The sequence below is a fragment of the Phyllobates terribilis genome, unplaced genomic scaffold (assembly GCF_046119375.1).
Source record: "Phyllobates terribilis strain yellow unplaced genomic scaffold, ASM4611937v1 Scaffold_3__8_contigs__length_932513732, whole genome shotgun sequence".
NCBI classification, from domain to species: Eukaryota; Metazoa; Chordata; class Amphibia; order Anura; family Dendrobatidae; genus Phyllobates; species Phyllobates terribilis.
This window is the reverse complement of record NW_027362763.1, coordinates 249,911,700-249,933,334: the sequence shown is the minus strand read 5'-3', so window position 1 is coordinate 249,933,334 and position 21,635 is coordinate 249,911,700. Positions and strand designations below refer to the sequence as shown.

The 21,635-nt window shown below is 41.4% G+C and overlaps 1 protein-coding gene across 1 annotated transcript in view; it reads left to right on the top strand.

Moving 5' to 3' along the window:
* The window catches only part of IGSF10 (immunoglobulin superfamily member 10), a 102,125-nt gene that overhangs the window by 77,030 nt on the left and 3,460 nt on the right, over window positions 1–21,635 (top strand). Inside the window, exons 5-6 of the mRNA XM_073674734.1 lie at window positions 8,457–13,538; window positions 14,204–15,104. Of these exons, the coding sequence (XP_073530835.1) occupies window positions 8,457–13,538; window positions 14,204–15,104 (5,983 nt within the window). The remainder of the gene's footprint in view (window positions 1–8,456; window positions 13,539–14,203; window positions 15,105–21,635) is intronic.

The window sequence follows — 21,635 nt, the reverse complement described above, 5'->3', positions numbered from 1 at the left end:
GACATCAATCTGGTATCGCTGTAATCACACCGACCCGAAGAATAAAGTCATCTAATCACTTATATCGCACGAGGAACGGCGTCAAAAATAAACTCTATGGTTAGGGTTGGGCTAGGGTTAGGGTTAGGCTAGGGTTAGGGTTAGGACTAGGGTGAGGATTGTGTTGGGGTTGGAATTTTTTCAGAAGTAAAGAAAAAAAATGATGATGATATGGCAATTAGTGTTAAGCACAAGTGTTCGCTACTTGAGTATGCATTGGGTGCTGGGGTATGCACCGAGTATCGCGGGTGCTCGAGTGACATGCTCGAGTCTTCGCCCCAAATGTTTTGCAGCTGTTATACAGCCAAAAAAAACTCGTGGGGATTGCCTGCCATGTACGAGCGATCCCCGCATGTATTTTTTTGGGTGTCTAACAATCATGAAACATGCGGGACTCGAGCATGTCACTTGAGCACCCGCGATACTAGGTGCACACCCGAGTACCTGATGCAAACTCAAGTAGTGAGGACTTACACTCAAGACTAGAGATGAGCGGTGTTCGACTAGAACTGTTCGCCAATCTCAAATTCGAGCTGTTTTGGGTGGTGTTCGAGTTGTTCGACGAACCCGAACGATTTGCAAAAAATTCGGCTGTTCGAGGTTATGTTCGATAACTGTTCGTGCACCAAAAGTGTGTCCTGCATGTCTGGCGCTATTTAGAGCACCAATCATGCAGGGATTGTCTGCCACTCACTGTAATGCCACAGCCATGGTGGTTGTGGCATTACAGTGATTGCCCAAATCGATGGGAACAGTGCTCACAGTGAAACATGAAAAGCCGGCAATTCAGCAGCGGCATACACCGGTACCCGACAATTTAGAACCGAAAGAAAAGAGCTTCACACATAGATTAGATAGATAGAAACATGTCAGTCACATATATATGAAGTACTGTGACAGTGTTGCTTACTGTACTTGTCATTTACTGTAAAGGATTTATTAAAAAAAATAATAGTGTTTTCATGCACCGTCTCTTTAAAAAAGCCGGCCGGCAATTCAGCATCTGTACCCGACAATTTATAACAGACAGAATAGAGCTTCACACATAGATTAGATAGATAGAAACATGTCAGTCACATATATAATAAGTACAGTGACAGTGTTGGTTACTGTACTTGTCATTTACTATTAAAATAAAGGATTTATTATTAAAAAAAATTGGCGTGGGGTTCCCCGTAATTTTAGTCTCTAGCGGAGGTTAAGCAGACAGCTGGGGCAGATGTTTGAAGCCTGGGAAGGGGGTAATACCCACGGAGCTTCCCAGGCTACTAATATCAGCCCCCAGCTGAATACCTAGCCTTTACTAGCTATTAAAATGGAGGACCCCCCCCCAAAAAAATGACGTGGGGTCCCCCCTAATTTAATAGCTAGCAAAGGCTAGGCAGACAGCTGGGGGCTGATATTAATAGCCCAGGAAGGGAGCCATGAATATTGGCCCCCTCCCAGGCTAGAAACACCAGCCGTCAGCCGCCCCAGAAATGGCGCATCCATAGGATGCGCCAATTCTGGCACTTAGCCTCGCTCTTCCACGCTGCCCTGGTGCGGTGGCAGGGGGTAATAGGGTTGGGGTTGATGTCAGCTTATAATGCCAGCTGACATCAAGCCCAGGTTAGTAATGGAGAGGCGTCTATAAGACACCCCCATTACTAACCCCATAGTCAAAGTTAAAAGAAAACACAAACACCCAGAATAAAGTCCTTTAATTGAAATAAAGACACAATTCTTTATTGTTCTAAATTAAACCATACTTACCATCACGCCCATTCCAGCTGAAGCCAACGATCTCCTGCAATAAAAGAAAAATAATAAAGCAACCTCATCCTTACCTTTCCATGGTTCCCACGACAGCTTCAGCTCTACTACATCGAGATAACAGGCTGGACCGCAGCAGAACGCTGCCATCCAGCCTGTCATCCCGCAGACACTGAGAAGCGCAGGCATGCTTGCGCTCTGCAGTGTCTGGCTGTGACGGCATAAAGATGAGACGAGTTCATGTCCAATGAACTCGGCGCACCTCATGCACGTCACTGACAGCGTGGGAGAATTCTCCTGCACTCAGCACTTCAGCGTGAGAATTCTCCCACGCTGTCAGTGACGTGCATGAGGTCAGCTGAGTTCATTGGACATGAATGAGCTCACCTCATGCACGTCACTGACAGTGTGGGAGAATTCTCACGCTGTAGCGCTGAGTGCAGGAGAATTTTCCCACGCTGTCAGTGACGTGCATGAGGTGAGCTGAGATCATTGGACATGAATGAGCTCACCTCATGCACGTCACTGACAGCGTGGGAAAATTCTCCTGCACTCAGCGCTTCAGCGTGAGAATTTTCCCACGCTGTCAGTGACGTGCATGAGGTGAGCTCATTCATGTCCAATGAACTCAGCTGACCTCATGTACGTCACTGACAGCGTGGGAGAATTTTCACGCTGAAGTGCTGAGTGCAGGAGAATTCTCCCACGCTGTCAGTGACATGCATGAGGTGCGCCGAGTTCATTGGACATGAGCTTGTCTCATCTTTATGCCGTCACAGCGAGACACTGAGGAGCGCAAGCATGCCTGCGCTTCTGAGTGTCCGCGGGATGACAGGCTGGATGGCAGCGTTCTGCTGCGGTCCAGCCTGTCATCTCGATGTAGCAGAGCTGAAGCTGTCGTGGGAACCATGGAAAGGTAAGGATGAGGTTGCTTAATTATTTTACTTTTATTGCAGAAGACATTGGCTTCAGCTGGAACGGGCGTGACGGTAAGTATGGTTTAATTTAGAACAATAAAGAATTGTGTGTTTATTTCAATTAAAGGACTTTATTCTGGGTGTTTGTGTTTTTTTAAATACTTTACTAGAAATTCATGGTGGTCATGTCTAATATTTTCGTGACCCCATGAATTTCGGGCTTAGGGCCAGCTGATAATGCCAAGCTGGCCTTAACCCCTTTATTACCCAGTGAGCCACCGCACCAGGGCCCTGGATGAGTTGGGTACAGCGCCAGAAGATGGCGCTTCTATGAACGCGCCATTTTCTGGGGCGGCTGCGGACTGCAATTTGCAGCGGGTGGGGCCCAGAAAGCTTGGGCCTCCCTGCGCTGCGGATTCCAGCTCCCAGCTGCCTAGTTGTACCTGGCTGGGCACAAAAATAGGGCGAAGCCCCACGCATTTTTTTTAAAAATTATTTCATGAAATTCATGGAATAATTAAGAAAAAAAGGGCTTCCCTATATTGTTGTGTCCAACCAGGTACAAATAGGCAGCTGGTGGTTGGGGGCAGCCCGTCCCTGCCTGCTGTACCTGGCTGGACACAAATATAGTGCGAAGCCCCACGTCAATTTTTTTTTAATTATTTCATGAAATAATTTTTTTAAAAAAGGGCTTCCCTATATTGTTGTGTCTGGCCAGGTACAAATAGGCAGCTGGTGGTTGGGGGCAGCCCGTTCCTGCCTGCTGTACCTGACTGGACACAAATATAGGGCGAAGCCCCACGTCAATTTTTTTTAAATTATTTCAGGAAATTCATGAAATAATGAAAAAAAAATTGATGTGGGGCTTCGCCCTATATTTGTGTCCAGTCAGGTACAGCAGGCAGGAACGGGCTGCTCCCAACCACCAGCTGCCTATTTGTACCTGGTTGGACACAACAATATAGGGAAGCCCTTTTTTTCTTAATTATTCCATGAATTTCATGAATTTAAAAAAAAAATACGTGGAGCTTCGCCCTATTTTTGTGTCCAGCCAGGTACAACTAGGCAGCTGGGGGCTGGAATCTGCAGCGCAGGGAGGCCCAAGATTTCTGGGCCCCACCCGCTGCAAATTGCAGTCCGCAGCCGCCCCGGAAAATGGCGCGTTCATAGAAGCGCCATCTTCTGGCGCTGTACCCAACTCATCCAGGGCCCTGGTGCGGTGGCTCACTGGGTAATAAAGGGGTTAAGGCCAGCTTGGCATTATCAGCTGGCCCTAAGCCCGAAATTCATGGGGTCACGCCAATATTAGACATGACCACCATGAATTTCTAGTAAAGTATTTAAAAAAAACACAAACACCCAGAAAAAAGTCCTTTAATTGAAATAAACACACAATTCTTTATTGTTCTAAATTAAACCATACTTACCGCCACGCCCATTCCAGCTGAAGCCAATGATCTCCTGCAATAAAAGTAAAATAATAAAGCAACATCATCCTTACCTTTCCATGGCTCCCACGACAGCTTCAGCTCTGCTACATCGAGATGACAGGCTGGACCGCAGCAGAACGCTGCCATCCAGCCTGTCATCCCGCAGACACTGAGAAGCGCAGGCTTGCTTGCGCTACTCAGTGTCTGGCTGTGACGGCATCCAGATGAGCCGAGGTCATGTCCAATGAACTCGGCTCACCTCATGCACGTCACTGACAGCGTGGGAAAATTCTCACGCTGAAGCGCTGAGTGCAGGAGAATTTTCCCACGCTGTCAGTGACGTACATGAGGTGAGCCGAGTTCATTGTCGGCTCATCTGGATGCCGTCACAGTTAGACACTGAGGAGCGCAAGCATGCCTGCGCTTCTCAGTGTCTGCGGGATGACAGGCTGGATGGCAGCGTTCTGCTGCGGTCCAGCCTGTCATCTCGATGTAGTAGAGCTGAAGCTGTCCTGGGAACCATGGAAAGGTAAGGATGAGGTTGCTTTATTATTTTTCTTTTATTGCAGGAGATCGTTGGCTTCAGCTGGAATGGGCGTGATGGTAAGTATGGTTTAATTTAGAACAATAAAGAATTGTGTCTTTATTTCAATTAAAGGACTTTATTCTGGGTGTTTGTGGTTTTTTTTTAACTTTGACTATGGGGTTAGTAATGGGGGTGTCTTATAGACGCCTCTCCATTACTAACCTGGGCTTGATGTCAGCTGGCATTATAAGCTGACATCAACCCCAACCCTATTACCCCCTGCCACCGCACCAGGGCAGCGTGGAAGAGCGAGGCTAAGTGCCAGAATTGGCGCATCCTATGGATGCGCCATTTCTGGGGCGGCTGACGGCTGGTGTTTCTAGCCTGGGAGGGGGCCAATATTCATGGCTCCCTTCCTGGGCTATTAATATCAGCCCCCAGCTGTCTGCCTAGCCTTTGCTAGCTATTAAATTAGGGGGGACCCCACGTCATTTTTTTTGGGGGGGGTCCTCCATTTTAATAGCTAGTAAAGGCTAGGTATTCAGCTGGGGGCTGATATTAGTAGCCTGGGAAGCTCCGTGGGTATTACCCCCTTCCCAGGCTTCAAACATCTGCCCCAGCTGTCTGCTTAACCTCCGCTAGAGACTAAAATTACGGGGAACCCCACGCCAATTTTTTTTAATAATAAATCCTTTATTTTAATAGTAAATGACAAGTACAGTAACCAACACTGTCACTGTACTTATTATATATGTGACTGACATGTTTCTATCTATCTAATCTATGTGTGAAGCTCTATTCTGTCTGTTATAAATTGTCGGGTACAGATGCTGAATTGCCGGCCGGCTTTTTTAAAGAGATGGTGCATGAAAACACTATTATTTTTTTTAATAAATCCTTTGCAGTAAATGACAAGTACAGTAAGCAACACTGTCACAGTACTTCATATATATGTGACTGACATGTTTCTATCTATCTAATCTTTGTGTGAAGCTCTATTCTGTCTGTTATAAATTGTCGGGTACCGCTGCTGAATTGCCGGCCGGCTTTTTTAAAGAGACGGTGCACGAAAACACTATTATATTTTTTAATAAATCCTTTACACTAAATGACAAGTACAGTAAGCAACACTGTCACTGTACTTCGTATATATGTGGCTGACATGTTTCTATCTATCTAATCTATGTGTGATTCTCTATTCCTTCTATTCTAAATTGTCGGGTACAGATGCTGAATTGCCAGCCGGCTTTTTTAAAGAGACGGTGCATGAAAACACTATTATTTTTTTTAATAAATCCTTTGCAGTAAATGACAAGTACAGTAAGCAACACTGTCACAGTACTTCATATATATGTGGCTGATATGTTTCTATCTATCTAATCTAGGTGTGATTCTCTATTCCTTCTATTCTAAATTGTCGGGTACAGATGCTGAATTGCCGGCCGGCTTTTTTAAAGAGACGGTGCATGAAAACACTATTATTTTTTTTAATAAATCCTTTGCAGTAAATGACAAGTACAGTAAGCAACACTGTCACAGTACTTCATATATATGTGACTGACATGTTTCTATCTATCTAATCTATGTGTGAAGCTCTATTCTGTCTGTTATAAATTGTCGGGTACCGCTGCTGAATTGCCGGCCGGCTTTTTTAAAGAGACGGTGCACGAAAACACTATTATATTTTTTAATAAATCCTTTACACTAAATGACAAGTACAGTAAGCAACACTGTCACTGTACTTCATATATATGTGACTAACATGTTTCTATCTATCTAATCTATGTGTGATGCTCTATTCCTTCATGTCTAAATTGTCGGGTACCGGTGTATGCCGCTGCTGAATTGCCGGCCGGCTTTTTTAAAGAAAGCGTCTTCTGAGCAGTTTGTCAGCTTTTGGACACCTTTGAAGGTGTTTTCTATGTGTTCCTATGTGTTTTTGTTTGCCTGCCATTGGTTTTAACGGTGTTCGACGGTGTTCTAAGGTGTTCGACGAACAGTTCAACGAACAGTTCCTCGAACATCCCGGTGTTCGACGAACCGAACCGAACCCGAACACTACGGGGGTGGCTCAACACTACTCAAGACTAATGACAACTTACTCAATATGATGAATAAATGCAAAATTGGAGGCTGAAAAACATTTTTATGGGAAAAATGTGAAAGTTTTATTTTTACGGCTCAATATTATAAACTTCTGTGAAGCACCTGGGGGTTCAAGGTGCTCACCACACACTTAGATAAGTTTCCTGAGGGGTCTAGTTTCCAAAATAGGCATATCAGGGGCTCCCCAAACACAACATGGCGTCTGCTAATTATTTAAGCAAATTTTACATTCAAAAAGTCAAATGGCGCTCCTTCCCTTCTGAACCCTGCCGTGTGCCCAAACAGTAGTTTTCCCCCACATATGGGGTATCAGCGTGCTCAGGAGGAATTGCACAACAAATTTTGGGGTCCATTTTTTCCTGATACCCTTGCGAAAATAAAAAAATTGGGGTCTAAAGTAACATATTTGTGAAAAAAGTTAAAGGTTCATTTTTTTCTTCCACATTACAAAAATTCCTGTGAAGCACCTGAAGGGTTAATAAACTTCTTGAATGTGGTTTTGAGCACCTTGAGGGGTGCAGTTTTTAGAATGGTGTCACTTTTGCCTATTTTCTGTCATAAAGGCCCTTCAAAGTCACTTCAAATGTGATGTGGTCCCTAAAAAAATGGTTTTGTAAATTTTGTTGTAAAAATGAGAAATCGCTGGTCAAATTTTAACCCTTATAACTCCCTAACAAAAAAAAAATTTGGTTCCAAAATTGTGCTGATGTAAAGTAGACATGTAGGAAATGTTATTTATTAACTATTTTGTGTGACATATCTCTCTGATTTAAGGGCATGAAAATTCCAAGTTTGAAAATTGCAAAATTTTCTACATTTTCGCCAAATTTCCATTTTTTTCACAAATAAATTGTGAAGTGATATCGAAGAAATGTTACCACTATCATGAAGTACAATATGTCATGAAAAAACAGTCTCAGAATCAGGGGGATCCGTTGAAGCATTCCAGAGTTATTACTTCATAAAGTGACAGTGGTCATAATTATAAAAATTGGCCTAATCATTAACGTGCAAACCACCTTGGGGGTAAAGGGGTTAAAGGGTTTGTGTGACTTCTAAAAAAAGGGTAGGGAATGATATAACAGTAATAAAATGCTCTGGTGGTCGTCACCGGGGCAGGAAGCAATGACACCCCTTGTCTGAGACCCGTGATTGGCTGCAGCAGGCATGTGGCTGGAATGGGATGTAATCTGAGGCATTTGCGATAATGCTCCATTCAAGTAAACTCAGCTCTGCTGCCAATCAGAGACCTCAGTTGGCTCAGTTGGCAGTGACATAGGAACTTGACTTCAATGCTTCCTGTTCTGACAACAACTTCTAGAGCAATCAAAGCTCAATTCATGGAAATTTTATTCTATTATAACATTTTCTCCTGTTTTACCTTTAAACAAAACATTCTAAAATTATTTGCTATTATCAAAACGCCTTTCATCTTAATATACCCATTTAAAATTCACGTGACATGGGAAAATCTCAATGAATAACCAAAAGGTTCATAAAATGCATCCCTCTCATTTAGTTCCTGAATATATATACGAAATAGTGTTAGGGAGAACATTAAAGACAATGTGGTTATAGGAAACGACTGATGTTTGCTACAAATGTATTTTAATTAAAAAAGAGGTTTATACTTAGAACCAATAACCAACATGACTTTAAAATCCTTATTCATATTTGTTTTTACAGACTTGATCAAGTGCAAGAGAGACCGCTTAGGAACTCAATGCCCTCTTTGTTCCAGTCCTAAAAAGAATCAAGGGAAATCTTTAAATGAAATATCATCTCAAGATCTTACTTGTGTCAAGCCTAATATAGAGAATATCTACAAGCTAAAAAACATCTCTTCCATAGAAGAAGGCAGCTTTACTGCGATATCAGCCAGAGACTTTGTAGCGCCAATGGGATCTCTTATCATTAATATGACAGATCAGTCCGGAAATGAAGCAAACCTAGCCTGTACTGTTCAAAGACCAACCAAAATGTCTCAAATAATGTTAGACAGAAAGGAAGAATACACAGCAATGAGGACTACATTCTCCTCTTTCCTGGTATGCAACATTGACTACGACCATATTCAGAAGTTATGGGGAATATTAGCAATGTATAGTGATTCTTCAATGAAACTTAAGCGAGAGCTATTGCTTACAAAGACACCTATCCACTACAAATACAAGCAAGTAGCTTCTGGTGATGATGTGTTCACTGATATTGATGCAGAAATTCGAGCAGAACCTAGCTGGCTGATGCAGGACTTAATTACTATACAACTTGATAGGACAGCAACAACTCTCAGTACACTGCATATCCGGTACTTCACAGATATCTATGTTACAATTCCCAGTTCAATTGAATACCCATCAAGAAACAATTGGGCAATGATAATCAAAAGCAACCAGACACAGACAGAGTATACTGCAATAATAGGAGGAACAGTGGAGATGAACTGCCAAGTTGTGGGTGAACCAGTTCCAAATATTGAATGGGTGCTTCCTGATGGAACTAAAATCCGAGCACCATATATCAGTGAAGAAGGACGGATAACAATTACAAAAAATGGAAAGTTTATTTTAAAGGTGGCTGATAGTTTTGACACTGGGGTTTACCATTGCATTGCTACAAATTATTTGGATGCAGATGTACTTTCATTTAGAATTACTGTGATAAGTGGTGATGTGGAGGAAGAAGCTGTCAACGGGATTGAACTTTCAGTAGATAGAGGGGATGTTCTCTATCTTCCTTGTGGTTCATATGGAGTTCCTGATGCATCTGTGAACTGGATATTACCCGATCACTCTATTTTACATGAAACCTCAAAAAACAAGGTTATTTTCTCCAATGGCACACTAAAGATCCAAGATATAACACAAAGAGACAGGGGACATTTTAGATGTTTAGCAGCTAATCAATATGGGCTTGACATGCTGACACATAGAGTGTTGGTGAAAGACAGGAAAATCAGCACAACCATTAGGAAAATACAGTTGGACCAAAATGAGGATGAAAATGTTGAAGGATCAGGCAATGAAGATGTTAAAGAAAACCTGGACTCTGTGACAGGTAAAGCCATTGAACATAAAAGATATCCAAATAGACGCATACCTATCAAATCCGATGGGCAACGTAGTACAAATATACCAGTGCAGAGAAGAAACAGAATAAACCATGGTTATAGAGGACATAGGAGACAATTTACTCAAAACACTAGAAAAATTGATCCCCAACGCTGGACAGAGATATTACAAAAAACTAAACAAAATTCAATCAATACTAAACCAATAACACAAGTCATGAACACATTCAAAGAAGAAAATGATATAGAAAGCATATCTGGAGATGCAGAGCAACCATCCGGTGAAGAATTCCTTCCAGTGAATGAAAAGTTTTCAATAGTAACAGAGAATTACTCAAGTACAGGCATACTCGATACCATACCCAAAGTGTTTTCAGTGACTGATTCTGATAATCGTAAATGGAGTACAAATAAAATACCTACAACACCAACCAAAACAAACATTGATGAACACTACACAGAAACACCAAAGATGAATGATTATATTACACTGAGCAGTCAGGAGCCAACTCCATCACAATATATAACCTCAGGAGAAAACCCTACTACAATCAACTATGATAGCGAACAGCCAACAACACTAAGCATTTTAAACCCAATACCATTGGCAATATCAGAAGCACCACCTACTACAAGTGTTGTGAACATGCTACCCACAGATGCCACAACCAGTTTGATGCCAAAACTTATTCCTCTTACTACTTATGGCAGAGTTGAATCTGATAGTAGTACTTTTGTAACTACAATAAAATCATTAACTGCAACTCCACAATCTGGTGTCATAAGGCCAACAACTTCTAGTACTTACCTTTATACAAAATCACAAGAAATTACAACCCCAACAGTAACTACACAAACCTCTTCTCATTATACTGATACAAAGGATATTACACACCCAGTCCTTATGGAAAATGGACTACAAACTAAAAATCGGTATGATTACACCACCACTTTTACTACATCTAGTTATTTGAAGAGTTCATCTGAGAATGTGGTTACTATGCCCAAACAAGGAATAACTTCAATCAGTAGAACACTTCCCAATTTTATAATCAATCCAACAACATCCTATGATTCCTTTACTTCCAAATATATATATATGGAACAAAAAACCACATCTAGTAATCTACATGCAGCTTCTCCACCTCCTCAACAAATATCTTCTCCACCTACTAGTTCAATTACAGGAAGCTCTGTCATTTCTACAGGGCCAAAAGAAGTTCTAGAACCATCAGTCATAACTCACATCACAAATACTCCGGTATCTCATAAGCAATCCCTATCCAGTGTCAGTTCACATTCAAACACCCCAATGCCTTTACCAACTATTACTACTACTCAGCCAACTGTTTTCAATACCAAAGACATTACACGTAAACTACAGACAACACCTGACAATTTACACTCTTCTACGTCAAGAATAGACACCACAAGGATTCCACATTATTATGAAGCAAGGGAGAATTTGGAAGATCAAAATGTTTTTAGTTTTGATTCCTCCACCAAGTCAAGTGCAAAATTGTTTCTTTCACAAACTGACATTGGTCCAATTTATTTTCGTAGCACTCAGAAAATCATAACTCCAGGGCTCCCAGCTGGCTCCACAATCATTACTCATCAACAGATCCAGATAATGAAAGAAGTTACACCATTTGTGCCAACTCTAAGGCGTTATGGTCGCAGAAGAATCCCAGGAAGAAGGCGCATTGTAAAACCAGATCGTATTCCAGATGTTAAAGCGCATCAATTTAGATTTGGAAAAAAAGACAACATTAATGATATCACTGAAACCACAACAGCATACAGTACCGTTTCTAGTATTGGTAAAAATCTACAGATTTTATCTAGTACAATACCTTCAATCACAAATACCCCATTACCAATTGAACTGTCAACTAAAACAGCTCCAGTGACTGTGAGGAGGAAAGAAGCAACCACTCTGCTTACTACACAATTCAAAAACACTGATAGAGCCACTAATACATATAATACACCGTCTCACTCACACATTACTAAAACAAGCAGTATAGACATGTCTGTTTTGGAAAAGCTCAAGTTTGGATTAAGTTATACCCAAGGTGTAACAACATCCATACCAACAACCATTCCTGTAGTTGGACAAAAACAAATGCTGGTATTCATTTCACCCCAGCCCACCACCAAACCTTTAGCAGCCTCCAAAATAATTAGAAGAAAAATTCCCTGGCATAGATTGTTTGGGAACAATCAACTTATTCAAAGGGAAATACTTAAGAAACTCAGAAAAAACTCTCATTTAACATCTACAATTAACTCCACTACTTCACTTCCAACAACAAAACCAATTGTTACAAAAATTCCTATCATACCATATACAAAGGAAGAGAAAACAGGAAGAGGAAACCCAAGCAGTTCCTCCAAATCAATGGTAAATTATCCAATGAGCGCTGAAGCGACATCCAGTATGGTTCATCGAATTAGTGGCAAAGCATCAAAGACAATGATGCATCCCACATCTTCTACAGTAGAAACAACAACTGTTTATCCAACCAATATAAAAAAGGAAACAAGTGCCAGGTTTACTTCCAAAAAAACAACTGTACTTTACCCAATAATGATTAGTAATAACCAAAGGCTACTTTTACCAACCAGTTCTGCAGTACAATCAACTATACAACTTCCAACCATTTCAAATTTTGCAGTAACTGAAGTAAAGCCTGCAATTGCTAAGGCTGCAAAGACTGAAGCTTATTCAGTCAGTTCTATGGGGGTAACAACATCCAAAGAAGTTACACTCATCCCTAACACAGGTTATGTCTCTACTACATTAACCCCAAAAACATCTGCTGCTATCTCTAACAGACATAGATTTCTGAAAAGGAAACGACTAAGAAAAAAAAATTTCTTAATCAACTCAGTAAACACTCACACTTATAAGCCATCAACACATATAAACTTGTCAACTTATTCTGAAGATATAACAGTTAATAGAATAACTTCAACACCAAAATCCTCAGTTACTACTGTTACAAGAACACCAATAATATTATCGAGTTCAAAAAATGATATTCCTCTAAACATGGTGACCAAATTTTTCTGGAGTAATCTAACCAAGGATGAAAAGTTATCCATGGATCCATCAGTTGCAGTGAATGGCATTGGGACCTTAACTACTCCATACCTAGAACCATCAGACATAAATAATATAGCCACATCTGACCAAGCTCTCAACAAAAATATCCCACATGAGCATTCTTTTGTCACAACATATAAAACCAATGCCTTCTCAACACATAAGACCAGTTCCACAATTAGTACACCTACACCACTATCAGTAACTGATAATGTTATCAACAGTGTGACTATTCCAGCACCCATAATGAGTCCAAGCACAACCCAAGCATCAGCTGGTGGTAGAAAGGAAAATTTTGGAACCTCAAAAACTTCTCAGAGAAATGTAAACGCAATTGCACAATTTCCAAATGTATTGAAGACACCTATACGATACAATTTTTCATCTATAATAACACAGAAAACTGAAAAGAAAGCAACTTCTCAAAAAACAGAAGAAATTCCTTTCAATTATGTTCGTTCTAAACCTCGTATTTTGGGAGGTAAAGCTGCAAGTTTCACTGTCCTTGCTAACTCAGATGCCTTCATTCCATGCGAAGCAACTGGAGATCCAACTCCCACCATATTGTGGACAAAGGTTGCTTCAGGTGAGGCTAATTCATTTTACTACTTTGCTGAAAATTTACATACTACTTTAATGCATTAATTTTTACTTTCTCTATGCATGTTCTACATAATAAAGTTCGAACCGAAAAAAGTGACCCATTTTGTCAAGGCTTGTTTTTAGCACCAGAATCTGAAAATACAGTCCTTATTTTCACTTCAAATTTCGCTAACATTGTATTTAAGTAACAATATACAGGGCCTGATTTATTAATGCTGACGTTGTGCAAAGTGCTGTAAATTTTGATGAATCTGCCATGTGGGTTTCACCACTCCCTGTCCCAAACAAGCTCCTCCAAGATGGTAGTAAAAACATCAAAGTTGCAACATTTTTTGTACAACTCAGAAATGAAAAAAGAAGACTGGTGAAAACACCTTGATGAATTAGGCCCACAGCATTTAAAAAAAGCAAAACACAACCACATGGGCATGCTTACATGCATTACAGCTTTTTTAACATTAATTAATCATAAAATGCATGTACATTTGCTGTAAAATACATGTTTATGAGGATATGATATTTGGTACAGTACAGTATTCATCAAGACTGGAATAAAAACAATCCATCGTTGGTAAATTTAGATTTAATAACAGAGGTCATATTTGAATAGTTTTATATTTTACAGTGAAAATATTGTTTCCTTACCAGGAACTTTCATATCCAAGACAAGAAGGGGAAACAGGATGGAAGTCTTTCCAAATGGAACACTCTCTATTTCAAGTGTGAGCGTCCAAGACCGTGGGCAGTATCTTTGCGTTGCTAATAACCAGTATGGCTCAGACCGGCTGCTTGTTACACTTTCCGTCATTACATACCCTCCAAGGATTATACAAGGCAGATCAAGGGAGGTTACAGTGCACTCTGGCAGCACTGTCAGTTTAAAGTGCCAGGCTGAAGGACGTCCTTTTCCTACCATCACCTGGATACTAGCCAATGAGACCATTGCATCTGAAAAATCTGACAGTGTTCATAAGGTTTTTGTTTTATCTGATGGGACTCTTACTATTAGGGAAGTGACTATTTATGATCGAGGAATTTATAAATGTATTGCTACTAATACAGCTGGATCAGATACATTTACTGTAAAAGTTCAAGTGATTGCGGCTCCACCTGCTATTTTGGAAGACAAAAGACAAACTGTACTAGCTCTTCCAGGAGAGAATGTAAAACTTCATTGCACAGCAAAAGGAAACCCACAACCTAGTGTTCACTGGGTAGCATTTGACGGTACAAAGGTGAAACCATTACATTATGTAAATGCAAAGTTGTTCCTATTCTCTAATGGAACACTCTACATAAGGAATGCAGCATCCTCCGACAATGGAAACTATGAGTGTATAGCAACCAGCTCAACTGGCTCAGAAAGAAGGGTCGTCACTCTCAGGGTGGAGCAAAATGATATTGTGCCTAAAATAATCCATGCATCACCAAAATCCACTGAAATGAACATTGGTGACAAGTTGATGCTAAACTGTAGTGCAACTGGAGAACCAAAGCCAATGATAATATGGAGACTACCATCAAAAGCTTTGGTAGATCAATGGCACAGGTAAGAAAATACATTCATGGTAAATTGGTGATACATGTGCATTTCTGATATGGTAACATGATAAATTATCCACACCATAGGCAATGAGGAACACATACGAGAGTTCCATATTATCACCAGCTCAACTGAAGTTGATGTAGACCCTAAAATAGAAGCGCTTGATTATTCAGAGATGATACACAAGCATCGTAGAAATGACAGCAAATAAAACTCATAGTAAAAAGGCAGAGGTCAGGGCAAGCAGAATTTCTTTACAATGATGGACAAAAAGAAGGTAAGGGTAGACTGCATGAGGTAGACATGGTGAGGAAACACGTTTGGTCTTTGCAAAGAGATACAGAACAAATGAACACATTTGTACAGTATATAAATGGACCTTATCGCTTACGCCTAGAGCAACAAGGAGGGAGGGTTCCCTATGACACCTTGGACAGCAGGTAACAGGATAATAAGAGTTTTTGTCCTTTGAGAGTCTGTGAGAAGTGTGCACATGACCCTAACAAGGGAGAGATGTGACTGCTAGTATGGATCTGGAAAAGTCGACATGCGCAATGACTGGAATATAAGCGTCTTCTATCTGCTAGGGTTTAATCTTTTTTTTTTCGACAAAAAAAAATATATATATATCTAATATATATAATCGTCTTATCCCGTCTGTCTGACTGTCTGTCCAGGAAATCCCGCGTCGCTGATTGGTCCGGCCGCGGCCAATCAGCGACACGGGATTTCAGAAAAAGATGGCGGCCGTTAGCGGCTCATCTGCCGCACAGAGGTCAGCAGCGATGCAGCCGGGAGATGACCGGCGCTAGCCGGTCATCTCACGGCTGCTCTCACCAGAAGGACCCCGACGGTGACCTACATGCGGCTACCGTTGGGAGATCAGCGGCCCACTGATCTCCTGATGGCAAGTATGAAGGGAGGACCGGGGAGCGGTGCCACCGGTCGGGATACTTCTGCTGCGAGCAGCCGGTTCTCTCCCGGCTGCTCGCAGCGGAAGTACCCGCACAGGCAGCGCCGATCCCCGGTCCTCACTAATACGATTCGCTGATTGGTCGCGGCCGGCGGCAAATTTAAACACCGCTCTGCTGATTGGTTGCGGTCGCCGGCCGCGACCAATCAGCGATATTGGCGCCAAATTTAAACACCGCTCTGCTGATTGGTCGCGGTCGCCGGCTGCGACCAATCAGCGATCTTGGCGCCAAATTTAAACACCGCTCTGCTGATGGGTCGCGGTCGCCAGCAGCGAACAATCAGCGATATTGGCGCCAAATTTAAACACCGCTCTGCTGATTGGTCGCGGTCTCCACCAATCAGCATCATTGGCACCAAATTTAAACCCTGCTCTGCACAGAGGTCAGCGGCGATGCAGCTGGGAGATGACTGGCGCTAGCCGGTCATTTCCCGACTGCTCGCAGCAGAAGTACCCCGACCGGCGGCGCCGCTGACCTCCATGCGGCTACCGTTGGTAGATCAGCGGCTAGGGCCGCTGATCTCCCAACGGCAAGTGAGAAGGGAGGACTGGGGAGCGGCGCCACCGGTCAGAATACTTCTGCTGCGAGCAGCCGGTCATCTCCCGCAGTTCCGCTCCCCAGTCCTCACCAATACGATTCGGTGATTGATCGCAGCCACCGGCCGTGACCAATCAGCGATATTGGCGCCAAATTTAAACACCGCTCTGCTGATTGGTCGCGATCGCCGGCCGCAACCAATTGGCGGTATTGGCGCCAAATTTAAACACTGCTTTGCTGATTGGTCGCGGTCAATCAGCAATTTTGGCACCAAATTTAAACACGCTCTCTGATCCTCCCTAACACGGTTCGCTGATTGGTCGCCGGCCGTTACCAATCAACGATTTTGGCGCCAAATTTAAACACCGCTTTGCTGATTGTTTGCGGTCGGCAGTCGCGACCTATCAGCAATATTGGCGCCAAATTTAAACACTGCTTCGCTGATTGGTCGCAGTCGCCGGCCGCGACCAATCAGCGATTTTGGCGTGAAATTTAAACAACGCTCTGCTGATTGCGCCCGGTCGGTCACATACATATTCTAGAATACCCAATACGTTAGAATCGGGCCACCATCTAGTATATATATATATATATATATATATATATATATATATATATATATACATATATATACATATATATATACATACACACACACACACACACATACAGTGGTGGCCAAAAGTATTGGCACCCCTGCAATTCTGTCAGATAATACCTAGTTTCTTCCTGAAAATGATTGCAATCACAAATTCTTTGGTCTTATTATCTTCATTTAATTTGTCTTCAATGAAAAAACGCAAAAAGAATTGTCCTAAAGCCAAATTTGATATAATTCCACACCAAACCTAAAAAAGGGGGTGGACAAAAGTATTGGCACTGTTAGAAAAATTATGTGATGCTTCTCTAATTCGTGTAGTTAACAGCACCTGTAACTTACCTGTGGCACCTAACAGGTGTTGGCAATAACTAAATCACACTTGCAGCCAGTTAACATGGATTAAAGTTGACTCAACCTCTGTCCTGTGTCCTTGTGTGTACCACATTGAGCATGGAGAAAAGAAAGAAGACCAAAGAACTATCTGAGGACTTGAGAAACCAAATTGTGAGGAAGCATGAGCATTCTCAAGGCTACAAGTCCATCTCCAAAGACCTGAATGTTCCTGTGTCTTCCGTGCGCAGTGTCATCAAGAAGTTTAAAGCCCTTGGCACTGTGGCTAACCTCCCTAGATGTGGACGGAAAAGAAAAATTGACGAGAGATTTCAACGCAAGATTGTGCGGATGGTGGATAAAGAACCTCGACTAACATCCAAACAAGTTCAAGCTGCCCTGCAGTCCGAGGGTACAACAGTGTCAACTCATACTATCCGTCGGTGTCTGAATGAAAAGGGACTGTATGGTAGGATACCCAGGAAGACCCCACTTCTTACCCCGAGACATAAAAAAGCCAGGCTGGAGTTTGCCAAAACTTACCTGAGAAAGCCTAAAACGTTTTGGAAGAATGTTCTCTGGTCAGATGAGACAAAAGTAGAGCTTTTTGGGAAAAAGCATCAACATAGAGTCTACAGGAAAAAAAAAGAGGCATTCAAAGAAAAGAACATGGTCCCTACAGTCTAACATGGCGGAGGTTCCCTGATGTTTTGGGGTTGCTTTGCTGCCTCTGGCACTGGACTGCTTGACCGTGTGCATGACATTATGAAGTCTGAGACTACCAACAAATTTTGCAGCATAATGTAGGGCCCAGTGTGAGAAAGCTGGTTCTCCCTCAGAGGTCGTGGGTCTTCCAGCAGGACAATAACCCAAAACACACTTCCAAAAGCACTATAAAATGGTTTGAGAGAAAGCACTGGACACTTCTAAGGTGGCCAGCAATGAGTCCAGACCTGAATCCCATAGAACACCTGTGGAGAGATCTCAAAATGGCAGTTTGGAGAAGGCACCCTTCAAATATCAGGGACCTGGAGCAGTTTGCCAAAGAAGAATGGTCTACAATTCCAGCAGAGCATTGTAAGAAACTCATTGATGGTTACCGGAAGCGGTTGTTCGCAGTTATTTTGGCTAAAGGTTGTGCAACCAAGTATTAGGCTGAGGGTGCCAATACTTTTGTCTGGCCCATTTTTGGAGTTTTGTGTGAAATGATCAATGATTTGATTTTTGCTTCATTCTATTTTGTGTTTTTTCCTTGCAAGCAAATTAAATGAAGATAATAAGACCAAAGAATTTGTGATTGCAATCATTTTCAGGAAGAAACTGAGTATTATCTGACAGAATTGCAGGGGTGCCAATACTGTAAACAGTATATGTATATATATATATTTATATATATGGACTAAAACATTGACCAAATATTTAAATGTTGTCACTAAACATTTTGATTATTTTACATTAGCATTAAAACAAAAGGATTTTTAGTTATTATTATTTATTATTATAGCACTATTTATACCATGGTGATTTACATGTAAAAAGGTGTATACATAATAAAAACAAGTACAATAATATTAAACAATACAAGTCGCCAACTGGTACAGGAGGAGAGAGGAACCTGCCCGCGAGGGCTCACAATCTACTGGGGATAGGGGAGGATACAGTAGGGGAGGGTAGAGCTGGTCATGCAGCGGTATGGTAGAGCGAGGGTTACTGCAGGTTGTAGGCTTGTCAGAAGAGGTAGGTCTTCAGGTTCCTTTTGAAGGTTTCCACGGTCTGCAAGAGTCTGATGTGTTGGGGTAAAGAGTTCCAGATTAGGGGGGATGCACGGGAGAAAACTTGTATGCGATTGTGTATACTTCTACACTGTGTTCCAAATTATTATGCAAATAATATTTTCTCAGACTTTCCCAAATTACCTATATGAATTGCAGTCATTGTAATTTTCCAGTCAAATAACTATTAGAGTACAATTGAAAGGTTTTTGTACAAACTGCCTATGATAACAGTATATTTTTAAAAAAATAAAAAACTCAAACTGCACTCAAAATGCATGTTCCAAATTATTATGCACAGCAGAGTTTTCAAACCTTTTCTTTTTAATAAAGAACAAAAAATGGTCATTTTTGAAATTATAAGCATTAGCAGGTTATTACAAACTGAAATCAAACAGTTTTCAACTCAAAACTTTTTTCTAGGTGATGTTACATTTGCACATAGGACCCCTTGTTCGAAAGGAGCTTCTGAACTCTCTCGTCCATTGAATTTGTCAGGTTTTGGATGGTTTCTGCTTCAATTGTTTTGCATGAGGACAGAATACCCTCCCAGAGCTGTTGCTTAGATGTGAACTGCCTCCCGCCATCATAGACACTCCTTTTGATGATGCTTCAGAGATTCTCAATGGGGTTGAGGTCAGGGGAACATGGGTGCCACACCATAAGTTTGTCCCCTTTTATGCCCATAGCAGCCAGAGATGCAGATGTGTTATGTGCAGCATGAGACGGGGCATTATCATGCATGAAATGATCTCGATGGTCCAGATGGATGGAGTGGAGGATGGCTGGTTGATGGATACCCCATGCAAACACGGCTACGGCGCTAACAAGGAGGAGGTGGAGTAATGTTTTGGGCTGGAATCATGGGGAGAGAGATTGTCGGCCCTTTTAGGATCCCTCAAGGGGTAAAGATGAACTCCACAATGTATGTTGAGTTTCTCAAACAGCACTTTATTCCATGGTTCAAGAAGAAGAACCGTGCATTCTGCAGCAAGATCATTTTCATGCATGATAATGCACCGTCTCATGCTGCACATAACACATCTGCATCTCTGGCTGCTATGGGCATAAAAGGGGACAAACTTATGGTGTGGCACCCATGCTCCCCTGACCTCAACCCCATTGAGAACCTCTGGAGCATCATCAAAAGGAGTGTCTATGATGGCGGGAGGCAGTTCACATCTAAGCAACAGTTCTGGGAGGGTATTCTGTCCTTATGCAAAACAATTGAAGCAGAAACCATCCAAAATCTGACAAATTCAATGGACTAGAGAGTTCAGAAGCTCCTTTCGAACAAGCGGTCCTATGTGCAAATGTAACATCACCTAGAATAAAGTTTTGAGTTGAAAGCTGTTTGATTTCAGTTTGTAATAACCTGCTAATGCTTATAATTTCAAAAATGACCATTTTTTTGTTCTTTATTAAAATGAAAAGGTTGAAAACTCTGCTGTGCATAATAATTTGGAACGTGCATTTTGAGTGCAGTTTGAATTTTTTATTTTTTTAAAAATATACTGTTATCATAGGCAGTTTGTACAAAAACCTTTCAATTGTACTCTAATAGTTATTTGACTGGAAAATTACAATGACTGCAATTCATATAGGTAATTTGGGAAAATCTGAGAAAATATTATTTGCATAATAATTTGGAACACAGTGTATATATTCCACTGGCACATTAAGTTGTTTTTTTGTTTTTTTGCAGAGCTATAGATTAATAACAGAAATGACACTAGCCACCCTCATATAACAACTAAGCCTTGATTATGCTCTAACTTTTTTATATTCCAAACTAAGACGAATTTTAGAAGTGAGTGAATTTGTGGGTACTTTACAGCGTCACCTCACTGAAATGCTGGTGAGGAAGAACAGCACCCCCCAGCTCCACTTATTTTTCGTTACTACTTGGCCTTTCTAAATGACATTTACTCCCATCACTCTGGATCTCTCTTCTTGGATGGCTAAATTATGTATTTTTCTTTTAATTCTATCCATTTCCTTCTACTGGATTCAAAGGAGGAAAATAAGTTTCACATGCTGCTATTTCCTTGTGAAAGAAGTCTTTGAAGGTTTAGTGCATACAGTATATGATTAGAAGTTTCCATATGTCAACAGGGCTTCAAATATTTGGAAGAACAGTATTCTGCTTAGGAAGACATTTCTGCTCATCTCTCATTGTCAATTTAGTGCAGGTTATGTTAATAGTTATGGTCTATGGAGCAAAAATAATTATGTTTATAGTTATGGAATATGGTCTGTATTTGATATAGTGTTTGCTTTGCTTATTGTTCATACACAACATAAATCTGATTATGATTTG